At 43.7% G+C, this 13,167-nt stretch overlaps 1 protein-coding gene across 2 annotated transcripts in view; it reads left to right on the top strand.

Moving 5' to 3' along the window:
* The window catches only part of DHRS7 (dehydrogenase/reductase 7), a 38,264-nt gene that overhangs the window by 6,660 nt on the left and 18,437 nt on the right, over positions 1-13,167 (top strand). The window contains exon 1 of one of the 2 annotated variants that reach the window (XM_075503809.1): positions 10,056-10,248. The exons of the other annotated variant lie outside the window; for it this stretch is intronic. Coding sequence (XP_075359924.1) covers positions 10,113-10,248 — 136 coding nt within the window. The 5' untranslated portion in view covers positions 10,056-10,112. Of the gene's footprint in view, positions 1-10,055; positions 10,249-13,167 lie in introns of those variants that run through there. 2 annotated transcript variants of the gene reach the window in all.

The raw sequence follows: 13,167 nt of genomic DNA on the forward strand, positions 1-13,167 counted from the left end.
TTATGTTCAAAATAAATAATATAATCCCTTGTAAGAGACAAGCTAAGGAAGAGGAAAAACGCTTGTCTTACAAAGATGAGAAAAACGATGATGTGAAAAAGGGAAAGCACTGGTGATATTAATTCACAGCAGCCTGCTGAAAATGGGATTGGAATCATTAGCTCACTCTACAGAGGTCACAAGATTGCCATTCTATGCCATAAATTTCAATTAATGTAGACAGTGTCTCAACATGAAGCTAGCAGTTGACCTGAGCTGAACCCAAGTTAGATGAGAGGTTCATTACCAATAACAGTTAGCAAATAGGAATTTTCCTGCAAGTGCAAACTGAAAAGCAAAGTTACATACCTTCAGAGCACTGAGCAAACACTCCATGCTGCTGCTAACTCTCTAGGTAGAATTTGTGAATACTCAGATAGTGGTTGTGGAATGCTTCATTCTCACCTCGCTGCGAAAGCAACCTACTGAGAAACCCACAGTAAAAAACACCACCACCCTGATGCAATTTCTAATGCTGTCTACAAAAATGAAGTTTAGGATCTTTTCTGAACATGAATCCTAAAAGCGTTGAAGTTGATCCAATGCCTTTCAAGTTATATTCAAGATTCCCACTGACCTCAGTGAGTCTGGATTGGGTTTAAATTTCTTATTTGCTCAGGGAAGCATTAGTACTGTCAAAATGACTTTCATCAGTTTAAGCTGGATTAATGATACAGTAGTCATTTATCATAAAATCATGGAATAATTTTGGTTCGGAGGGACTTCTGGAGGTCATCTAGTTCAACCCCTGGCTCAAAGCAGGTCCAACGAGATGGGGTTGCTCACATCTTTGTCCAGCCGAGTTTTGAATATCTTTGAGGATGGAAATTCCACCTCTCTGGGCACCTGGTTTTGTGTTTCCAATCAGAATTTCCTGTGTTGCGATTCGTGTCTGTTATCTCGTCTTATCACTATGTACCTCTGAAAAGAGTCTGCAGTTGAAGACAGCAATAAAATCTTGCCTTATCCTCACAGCTGAACAAAGAGTTCTCTAAGTCTCTCTTCATCTCGGTGGCCCTCCAGTGCACTTTCTCCAGTATGCTGAAGAATTTACTTACCCAGGAAGGGTAACAGGAGGCTGCTTACATAGCTTTGATTTAAATACTTGTGGCTAGTATCTTGCCTGTTGCTGTGTCATGTAAAATGCTTTTTAACATCATTAAAAGACTCAGCTATGCAAAATAAAATGTTACTATCTTTTGCGACTCTTCTGAACCTCTCTGGATTGACACGTGTGCTACCATATACAGAAAGCTGATGGATCCTCAGCAAAGCACCCGGCTGCTTGCACTGAGGCTTAGTGCCAAGGAAAAATTGACTTCAGAAAGTGGAATAGGTGAAATGCTCGTCAAATCATGTACACATCTTGGATTTGGGTCCCTGTAGATTTTAAACAAAACTTCTTGCAGCATGCAGTCCTATACACAACAGGGCCACCTTCCTGACAGACCCACATCTGCCTGATCCTGGGCAGCGCAGGAAACTTTTTTCGATGTTGGTAGTAGTTAGAGCAGTCTTGGAGCCGCTTTTTCTTGGGTTTGGTTAACAGAAAGGGATTGTTGGAGTACCAGGTGCACCAAACTTACCCTCTCCCAACACCAGGATGTCTTATCCATCAGCTGATTACGAAAGCACTATGCTCTAATTTACTTCTCTGACACCCAGGGATTTTCCCAGATGAATAATTAGATCAGCTCTCTGTTTATTGTGTTGCTGGAATGGAAGCTAATATTTAGCCACTGTATCTCCTTACCTCTTTACCTCCTTAAAATATGTACCGTCTAAGCAGGACTACTGCCTATGACTTTTTTTAACCAAGATACACAGAAAAAAAAGTCCCCAGTAGCATATGCTTCTAGGGCTCCTTACATAATGTCTTCATTAAAATGCCAATCACAGGGTTCTGCTAAAAGCCAGGTCAGACTGTGATCAGCTTTTTAGGCCATGTTCACTTTCGGACTTTTTGCCTGAGAAATTCCACAGGTTCACATGCTTGATTATGCAATTATTTTCTTGAATTCATGGAAAACCTCCCCCCATACTCAGTTTACAACCCCAAAGCTGATCTTCCTCATAATTTGTATTCTGATAGTAAAAGGTTTAGAAACAGAAAACTGGAATTTTCTCTTTAAAATGTTGGTTGTTAATGAATATTCTTTGATACTTTGTGTTTTGCTTTGGGAAGACCAGCAGAGGGTGCCTGAGCTAGAGAGCAAACCCCATCCCAGGTTTGTGCTGGAACTGTTCACAATGTGAGTGTAAAAAAAAGAAGTAAACTTTAATTTAGTTCTCTGTTAAAACCAAAGAGGAACACATTAATGAAAATGAAGGGAAACTAACTGCCTTAGCAAAACCGCACTATTAAGAGGCTGTCAAAAAAGTAGTACTAATAATTAAGGAAAAAAATAATTTGGGGATTAGGAAAGGAATTTTAGTTATCTTGATTCTGTCATTGGCTAACAGCTACTAAAGGACTGGTTCCCTGAAGTATCTTTTCATGGGTTTTGGGAGACATTCCCTTCATAAGCTACTCCATGACCTACCTCTGTGTAAAAAGATGGAGGAAGAGAAAATCTTTCAGTGAAGGATTCAGAGCAGGTTTCTCATTTATGTTCCCTGGCCACCCCCATGGTGGAGTTTGTTTCTGCTGACTATATAGTGGGTGCTCAGGGAGACGAAGCTCTGCAGAATCAGCCTTTTGGACACCACCTCCTTTTCTTCCTCCTATCCCTCACTTAATGTTAAATGAGGCAGGAGAGAAAGTTTTCACTAGTTCCCTGTATGAGTCGTCTTTTCAGTACTAGTGCAATGAGTGAGCCCACAGAAAGAAACCTTTCTAGATTCATTACAACAGATTTAAATTGAATAAATATTGTTTTATATATCTATGTATGTATTTGGAAAATTCCAAATGTGGAAAAGGGGGCACAAATCTTTCCGTTGACTTTGGTGACCTTGTAACCCAGCCCAGGATGACAGACACAGAACAGGGATCTAAGAATCAGAATGTAAACATCAATGATAATGTCTTCCTCTTCTTCACCATCATGAGAGGTTTGTTCCATATCAAGAAAGTGAGAAACCTTTTTTAAAAGAAAAACATGAAATACTTGCTTTCCCTCGCTTATCCAGATATGATATATTCATATGACATTGTATGTTCAGATATGTTCTAGCCTTTACCTATAGCTATTCCTCTGAGGAAAAGTCCTCCGTATGTTTGTATCTTGACTTCTTCTAATATTTCATTTGAATAATCACGAAGAATTACATAGTAGTAATGTCACACAAACAAAATGGCATTATCATCAAATGGAGTTTTGTTCAATTCACCTGAACATGTTCTGTATTTCTGTTATTTATATAAACACAGGTGATTTAGTCATACCCCTTAATGTAAGCTAAAGAAGGTACGTTATGAAAAGAAAATGGATAATGCGACTTAAGGACTCTGGGTTCCATCACTGTCCCATCATACTAAACAAATCTTATCTTCATATAAATGGCCCGTCTGCTGCAGAAAAGGTTGGAGTTTTTCTGGATTTCTCTTTTTATTATTTCTGAGTAAAAGTGCTTTTAATGTCAATAAACAGGAAGAGAAGTTAAAGTAGTGTGGTCTAGAGGAATGAGCAGAGCTCAGGCAGGCAGTCCTGAATAAATTCACCCTTATGCGAAGGACACATCTGGAACACTTAAGTCACATTCAGATCTCCAGTTAGGTCAGTGGGGGTGACTTGATGTGCAGGAGCTCTTTGTCAGAGGCAAACATTGTCCTTTAAAAAGTAACATGCCCCTTTTAAACAGATACAGTTAATGCTGGTGTCAGTAAAACTACAGCAAGCACTTTGCAAACAAAAAGCAAAGCCAAGCAGTTTATAATCTAATTTTAAAGTCATGGATGTGAAATTTGGAAGAAGGGCAGGGCCCAGTGTAGCTGCAGGTGGCTGGGATCACTGCAGAGTTTTATAGCTTCAAACACAAGTGTGACACTGGGTAGAGTGTAGAAAATGGCTCTCACTTCTTATAGTGAGGAAATCCTTCCCAGGGGATGCCACAAAAGGTCACTGACCAACAACCAGGAGTCATCTACTTCTGTGTCTGAAGATGCTTCCTACATTTGTCCTGGCTGTCTGAATAAGAATTGTCTTGCCACTGTGTCTTTTTATATTACTATTTTGTATTTTTCTGTGATGCTCTGTTGTTGTCAGATGTTTTTCTATATATATTTTTTCTGAGGGAGGAAACAGTGAGGTGTAGGGAGGAGAGAGGAGGAAAGAATGATTTACTCACAGTTACACCACTTTAACTTAGAGTTTGCTGAACTAAACAGTTGCAAAGACTTGTGTAGCTATCTTTGTTCTGTCTTTACTAGTAAGTAAAACAGCCTGTGGACTTTCTAGTCCTGAGACCAACAGGCCTGACCTGGCTTATGTCTGTAGCTGATGCCCCTCAGACATACCCCACATTCCTTGGGAGAGCGTGTGTGTGCAAAGCCATACCATGAACCACGATAACGGTTTAAAAGTATGGATGATCACGTGCCAGTGTATGACTCCACGCCTTGGCCTTGTTTGACTTACTGGTATAGATGTAGCTTGCTCTGGCAAAAATGTGATTTCTCTGGTTTACCTTCTATTGCTTGGGAACAGGTTGTCCTAAACCGTAACGCAGTGGCCAGGAAGGCAGTACCAACAGTTTTATTTACTGTTTTAAAAATGGATAGAAGACACGGTAGTTCAGCTTGCCCTAATTAGAACTAGACTCTCAAGTTTTAAACTGATGTGAGCTCATACACAAAATGGTAACTGAACAGACTGAAATGAAATGGATGCAAAGGGTAAGTAAAATTAAGGAGAGATTTGAAGGAAGAAAAGATGGAAGTTATTTCCTTCAAGTCTGTCTTTAAGTGGCCTGAGTAAGAAGGCAGGCAGAAGGGGCTAAAAACCATGAAGACTGAACAACGTGCTAAAAGCTGAAATGAGAGGAGATTAGGGTAACTAGGAATGCAGAGGCTTAAGTGCACAAAACCTCAGAGACTTGAACTCAAGAAGGTAATTCTGATGCAGAAAGCAGACAGCTTGTGCTCTTTGTAAGCAAAAGGAAAAATTTCACTGATGTAGTGACAGCAGAATTGTACCTCAAATCAGTGTCAGATCAAAATGATTCCCGCATTTAAAAGGCTTGAATGGATGTCCCTTACCTAAGATAAATTTTTAAGTTTTCAGTAAATGTTATTACAGAAAAGACAACACTTTCTTAAATAATAATTTGCGGTTAAACCAGATATAAAATAAAAACTACAGAAAAAATGTATATATCCACTGTCTGATCAAAGAGATTTATGTAAGAAGTATTTTTGGCACTCCATTACATCTATGTGGGACTGTCTTTGCCTGGATGTGTGTTTGTTTGTCTCCTCTTCTAGCAACACTAAACCATATGGCATAGGTAACGTTCTGAAGCAGAGAGCATGGAGTCAAAACTGTCTGTACTTCACTTGTGTGCATTTTATGATGGATTCTCCTTAAAATTTTGTTTTCCTAAACAAAGCAAAGAGCTTTTCTCCTTAGAAGTTGTTCTGATTTGCTCACAGTGGAAGAGGAAATACAGGACAAGGGAATATAGTGCTGCTCTAATTGCTATTCATTTTAATGTTATTGTACCTGCATAAATAATTTAGTGGAGTAAGAGCATTTTTCAAATCTATGTTTTACACAGACACTGAAATAATCTCAGATAATTGCACTGGAGCTTTATTTACTCTAACATGGATCAAAGAAATTGCATCACAGTACTGTGGAAAATATTCACACCCATGCTCTCACAGTATTATTACCAGGGTTGGCATCAAGTTGTCTGAGGCCCCCTTGTGAACATTCAAAGAGGAAGGACTTCACCCATAAATCTGTGACAATGTACACATTTTATAGAATCATAGAACCACAGAATGGTTTGGGTTGGAAGGGACCTTAAAGATCATCTAGTCCAACCCCCCTGCCACGGGCAGGGACATCTTTCACTAGATCAGGTTGCTCAGAGCCCCATCCAACCTGACCTTGACCTCTTCCAATGATGGGGCATCTACCACCTCTCTGGGCAACCTGTTCCAGTGTCTCACCACCCTCATCGCAAACAATTTCTTCCTTATACCTAAACGAAATCTTTTCCGTTTTAAACCATTGCCCCTTGTCCTGTCACTACAGGCCCTGGTAAAAAGTCTTCTCCGTGTGTCTTATAAACCCCCTTTATATGTTAAAAGGCCACAATAAGGTCTTCCCAAAACCTTCTCTTCTCCAGGCTGAACAACCCCAACTCTCTCAGCCTTTCTTCATACGAGAGGTGTTCCAGCCCTCTGACCATTTTTGTGGCCCTCCTCTGAACCACTCTAACAGCTCCATGTCTTTCCTGTGCTGGGCCCCCAGAGCTGGACACAGCACTTCAGGTGGGGTCTCACCAGAGCGGAGTAGAGGGGGAGAATGTGGGCTGCAAGTGCACATTGCTGGCTCACATCCAATTTTTCACCCACCAGTATCCCCAAGTCTTTCTCCTCAGGACAGCTCTCAAGCCATTCATCCCCCTGTTCCACTGTGGCATTGCACTTTTGCACAAGGTCTTCTCAATACTGCACAACTGGAGAAACAAAAATACAGAAACAGCAATCTAATCAAACATTTATTTCTGCCTTATTGCTTTGGAGACAGAAGTAGCTTATCTGGCTTTTATTTACATTGAGTGTGTCAATATAATTTGTGTAACTCTTAAGAATAAGGCACGTTATCATGTTATGTGCTGAGTTTAATTGATCTGTTATCTGCTGCCACAGAGTCAACATGGGGAACCTCAGCAAAGTTCACAGCAGGGTGTGGAGAAAGACTGTGACCTCCCACATTGGTAACTATTTCTCATTTTGTTTTCAGAGCCTTGTACTTCAGCTTTACATTGGCTCTTGCACTTCACAACCACAGTTAAGTACTTTGTATGGATATCAGAGTGTGTTTACTGAACTCCAAAGTGCTGTCTGCATCAATCACAGCACAAAGTGCAACAGAACTGTCATTCATTCTGTTGATGTTCAGGTTGACTTTGGTTGACTTTTAAAAACTGTTAGCAATAATGGCCTCTTCAGAAAGTGAAAATTGGCTTCTTGTGGAAACTAAGTTAAGGAATCAGAAGGATAAATATTTTTGGTTTTCCTTGGGAATTTAGGTGTTGGTCAAATCCAAGGGCTTCGTTACGATGTGATCCTTTACGAGATGTTTCGCTTTGCTTTGGTACTTTGTCAAAACAGCTCTTCTCTAAGTAGTTGCTGGCTCTGAAGCAACAAAAAGCATATGTTACTGTCAACACTCAAAGTTGTACTTCCAGCAAGGAAAGTCAGAGCACTGCTGGCCATCAAGGTTTGACTGGAAGTGGCAACCCTGAACTCCCTTCGATCTTTTGCCAGTTGCTTTGGGGTTGAGAAGAAATCTTACCGTCTGGCATGATTTGGATGGTTTACAGCAGCCATATGTAAAAGCTGCAGCCTGTGGTAGCTTTGCTGCTTTTTAGCTGGTGGGGATCTCAAAAGGAATCTTTTTAATAGACGTGGGTGTGTATAATTAAGATAATTCCTTAAGTATATGTATCTATCATCAAGATAATTCTAATGAGATGAGCATATTTACTTTTTATAAGTTGGAAAACAGCAAGAATGGACACTACCTTGTAAAGGACCTTGTAACTTTTACCAGTGCTCTCCTTCCCATGCTCAGTCTGACACTGAGCATGCCTTCATGCCCTGAGCAGGCACTTCATGCCTGTCTTTGTAATCTTGGGATAAGCAGTAAAATCCCCACTGATGGCGACCGTGCCGCTGTACAAATGCACAAGAACTCTGTAACGGAACTTTTTTTTTTAACATGAGAAATCTGTTTTACTCAGTTTTGTTGTAAAAGAAGAGTTGAAGCACAGAGTTACAGGATAAATTCTCACCACTCACCAATCACAGGATGCTGGGACCTTGTGAGCTTCTCCTACGCATCCCTTCTGCGCTCAGCCTGAGCTGCCGTATACCTGTCTCTTTGGGGATAGCTGGGAAAATCCCCACTAAGAATATACTGTGCAGGTGCAGTGTACATCCTCTTTCAACTTCACACTGCCTGTTCTGGTGCGTTGTGGTGCAAAGCTCCACGATCGTGTGTGCACCATCTGCACGTAGCACAAGGAGGAAATAAGACCCAGAATTTTTTTTTACCGGGGCTTAAAAAGATCTGGCAGGGATGGACAGCTGAATTTTGCAAGGAGAAAATTTGTTCATCATGCCCTAATTCTCCACTGGAAAGTAAGGAAAATAAATTACTTGCTATTTATTATTTATGTTTTGTGTGGCATTAAGGTTCCATTACGCTATGCATTGCACTAACACAAAATAGTTCTCAACTCAGTGAAACAGAAGCAAACAGGGAAATACAAAGAATATCTGTAACCGTGACGATAACTGTAAGCAGTCACAGTTCCTGTGATAGTCTTCCTTCATAACCTCTAAAGACCTGTTCCTATTCTGAAACACAACCATTTAATTAATGATTGGTTTAGACACAGTTGAGGATTGGCGCTATTTACAGAAACAAAGTATGTTGGTAGTGTATTTTTACTTTTCTGTCACCTTTCCCTTGTCGTATGGATTAGGTTCGGACTGATTTGCTGAAAAGTCAGTCAGAACCCAAAGGTTTAAAGGTAGACCATGGCTGTGTTTTGCCTCAGAAAGCTGTAATGCAAATTTTGTGGCAATTCAGGTGTTGATTCATGAATCCTTCAGTCATCGGTGGAGCTGGGACAGACTGGGGAGCTGCGTGCAGTAAACACGGTCATCCTGTGTTAAGTCTTCTGATAGATCAGGGGCTTTAGCCCATGAGATTTTGGCAACAGGGTCTGTGTGCCTCTCTGAACAACTATGCGGCCTGTCCTACAGAAGCTCCACATGCATTTGTGTTAAGTGTCTGGCAAGGAGGCAGAAATTATTATGAGCTCCCCTTTTATACCTGTACCTCCTGCTGTGAAAGACTTCGAAACATCAAGGTAGTACGAACAGAGTTTTGAGCCTCTGCACATAAGTAGTACCAAATCTATGGTGAAGAGCTGTAGGTGAGAGTGATGTGATGTCCAGAAATGCTGCGGTCCCTCGGTTTTTAGTAGTTGTGGGTATCCAGCACCACTGATTTCAGAGCCCAGGGTTTAAAGCCAAGGTCTGAAACGTTGGCCAGAGCGGGTGTATGCGAGAACTGGGTTCGCCTTGGCAGGCAGCGCAGCGGGAGGCATGGCCAAGGGTAGCATTACTGCACAAACCTGGGCAGGGAAGGCCTCCACGCTGCGAAATGAGCCGCTGCCTCCTGCAAAAGGAGGTCTGTGACAAGAGTACGGTCTGTGACAAGAGCCGGGGGTGACTGCAGCCCGGCCAGGGGCCGCCGGGGAGCTCCAGGGGGGAGAGGCATCACCAGTGTCCCCAGGGACAGCCGTGAGGCTCTCGTCAGGAGGACGGGCACAGGTTTTTGATCTCTAAACACCGAAGCCAACCCACCCCGGACACCCGCCCAACGCCCGAGGACGTGCACCGGCCAGCGTTGTTTACGAGCAGGAGAAGGCCGGGCAGCCCTCCTCTCCCCTCGGGGGCACGTCGGGGAGGGAAAATAAAAGAAGGCCCCGCTCCCAGAAGCCGACCTTCACCCGCTGTCACATGCATGCCCCCTCCCCTACGAAGCCACCGCTTATCGCCGCAGCCTTGACTGCGCCAGCCGCGGGGCCGCGTCACCCACTAGGCCCGGCCACCGCGGGGCTCCCGCCGGGGCCGCCTCGGGGCAGGGAAGCGCAGGGCAGAGCGCGGCGGGAGGAGCGGTGCGGAGCGGAGCGGAGTGGAGCTGCCCGCCCCTGCCCGGCAGGGAAAGGGGGTGAAAGGCGAAGTGGGAGGCGGGGAGGAGGCCGGCGCTGCGCTGCCGTGGGGCAGGCGCTGGCTTCAGGCAGGGGGGGCGGCTCCCGCCGCGCCGCGGCCCTGATAAAGGGGCGGCAGGAGCCGTGGGCGGCGGTGGCGGCGGGCGGCCATGGCCTGGGACTGTGTGCCCTGCCTGCTGGTGGCGGGCGGTGCCCTCCTGGCCCTGCTGGCGCAGCTGTTCCGCTGGCTGCAGGCTGACGGCGACCTCACGCTGCTGCGGGCCGAGTGGCGGGGGAAGAAGCCAGGTAAAGCCGCCCGCCAGCAGCCCCCGACCGCCGGGAGGGTGGCGGCGGTGGTCCGGGGCGGGGCGCGGTGTCGCCGAGGGTGGGTTTGAGGCGCTCCGTGAGGGGAAGGGACATGGCGGCGTGTGGGGAGAGAGGGGTCCCCAGGGACAGGCCTGAAGTCGCCTCAGCTGGGTGGACCCAGCCCTCGGCAGCTAGCCTGCGGGCTTGTCTGAAGAGCAATAAAAATAACCCCAAAAGCATAATTTTCCTGCCCTTATCCAACAAGGCGTGGTGCCCCTCATGCCAATAAAGTAGCTGTCTAAAAGCAACTTTGCAGCAACGGTGAGCTGCAGCAGTTCTGTGGTGAGGGCTGGCTTGTTTGGCCCAAACCCAGTTGTTTTGCGCTGTTTCCGGGCAGATGTCCGGTTCTGGCATCGGTGTGTGGAGTAACAGAGGCTGCCCGGTAAGCATGGGGTTCAGGGGGTGTCGAAGGAGGGTGGGTAAGAAAAGGGGATGTTTTTGGCACATGTGGCCAGGATGAGTTGCTTCGTAGTCTGTTTAGCTTCTGTTTCAGTTTGTTCTTATGTCTTCAAGCAGATTACAGTTTCACAGTAGTGCTGAAAGTGTTTACAACATAGTAAACATGAATATTAATGTTCAGATTAAATGGGTTTCCTCTTCTGAGAATTGTGCCCTGGAAGGTGTGAGGGGACAGCACCACGTGATTGCTGGCTGTGGCTTTACACCACTTTTCTGTAAGGTGCTGCTTTTGACACCTGTGGGTACAAAGGTTAAACAAAATGCCGTCAGACAGGGATTTTCAGCTCTTGCGCATGTTGATCTTTCTAATGTGACTGTAATTCTGCCTACTTCTGGACAAAGATCTTTAAAAATCCTAGGTTTTATTTGCTTAATAGAGACTTTTGGTCAGAAAAGCCACAAACTTCTGAATATCCCCCCTCAGCTTAGCCAAGCAGTGGTGCTGTGAGCTGTTCTGGGTGCGGGTGGTTGAGGTGGAAGCGGGGAGCTCTTCTTGCATCTGACCGGTTAAGGGAAGAAGCTGACGTGAAAGAGGATGGGACCAGGGACACTATAAGCCTGTCCCATATGGGAGATGAAACTGGATGTTGGGTTGAGATAGGGAGACAGAACCGCATTGAATGAAGGTGGATCAGGAATGTGTGACTGGGGGGGAACGGTGGAGTAAGGGTTTGGGCTTGAGACCATGATTTGGTAGGGGATGGTGGCGTGGGTGAAGGTCGGTGTTAGGAAGGGCTTGAGAGAAGAGTTGGGCAAACTTGTTGAGATATCTCTGTCTTCTGCTTTCAGTAGAAGCTTACTGCAAAAGTGCTAGTCCATATGATGGAGAAGAGAACAGAAAAGCATGCACAAGTAATAAAGCTCTAAGAAATACTAAATTTAAATCTGTGTGAGCAATCTTCTGTAACTCTTTGGATATGCAGCCCAAAGTTTTATAGTAACTTTTATAGTAACTCCATCAGGTAGTTCCCTTACTGTAAGAAAACTACAAAAAAGCTTCATATGTGGACTTTGCAAAGATAGTGGAAAGACTCAGGGCAGATAAATCTTGACTAATACAAACTGAATTGAAGCTTTGTCCTGAGGAATCTATGTGCAACGCACATCAAGATGTAGGAGCTCTCAGGTAGACATAGTGTTATTTAAATGTAGCCTTCAGTCTTATTGGAAGCCTGGAAACCTTTTAACTAGTGTCTGAAAGTTCCCATGTAAAGAGCAATGTAGTAATTTCCTGATGTAGTTGTTTCAACATGTAAGAAGAATTGGGCAGAATTTTGTCAATGTAACCTCCTTTGCTTTGCAAAGAGGTGAGCTGTGTTTTGCTCCCCCCCGTCTCCCAGCCTCAGTGCTTGTAATTAACTAAAATATGTAGCTGAAATGGTAGCATTTAAGTGGCATTTTGCTGATAGTTCAGCCTTATACATGTGGGATGGTGGTGCCGCAGTGCTGATCCTAACTGTTCAGGTAGGAAAACAGAAGGGACAAACACTAGTAAAGATGTTTCTTTAAATATGTTCCTCCTTTTCTCTTCCTCCTCCCCATATTGTGCACATAGTGTAGCGTGCCTAGGTAAGTAATGTGTGGATCCCATGGAAAAAACCCTTGGTTTTTATTTAAAGCTGTTATTAGGGCTGTCACTCTTGCAGTCATTATATTGTGTTATCGCTTCTAGAACATTATTATGGATATCAAAGTTTTTGGAGATAAAAATACTTACCAGAAAGTAGACTAATCTCATATGTTTCTTTCTCTTGTGCTGTAAACTATAATTACAAGGAACGGCCTTAATATAGGTAAGACTGGTTCCATTTCAATGGTTCAATTCTATAGGGAGCATTCACTTCTGGATTTTGTCACTGGCAGGTGCTGGATTGCTTCCCATCTTCTAAATATTTGTGTGGTCGGGAGACAAGGGTTACTGGGTGCTGGGTGACTTTCCCTATGTGTTGTGTTTCATTAGCTGAACAGCATTCACTCTAAACGGTGTGCTTTTCACAGGCAGCATAATATTATCAAGCTAAGGAGGATCCTTTTATGTATGAAAGCCTACGTATCTGAAAGCCCACTCTTAAAACTGGGAATAATGGTGTGATTCTTTAGGGGTGTGGGAAGGATGTTCTGCTTTAAACCTCCCCACCCTGAATTTTTTTCATGAATGAAATGACATGGCAACCTTGTGCTATAGGAGCTGTAAAATGTGAGGAAAAAACCTAAACAGAGCTACAAAAGCGATTCTTGGATTACTTGCAGTACTACTCTATTCAACCTCTCATTTGTTATGCCTTGTAACACAGTAGTTAATGGCTAGTAATAGTATAATCTGCTTTTATTTTTTAATTTGGCATGGTTAATTTTTAAACTTATTTCCAGTAACAACAGGACATTTATTCTAGAGCAAGC

The sequence above is a fragment of the Mycteria americana genome, chromosome 5 (assembly GCF_035582795.1).
Source record: "Mycteria americana isolate JAX WOST 10 ecotype Jacksonville Zoo and Gardens chromosome 5, USCA_MyAme_1.0, whole genome shotgun sequence".
Lineage (NCBI taxonomy): Eukaryota > Metazoa > Chordata > Aves > Ciconiiformes > Ciconiidae > Mycteria > Mycteria americana.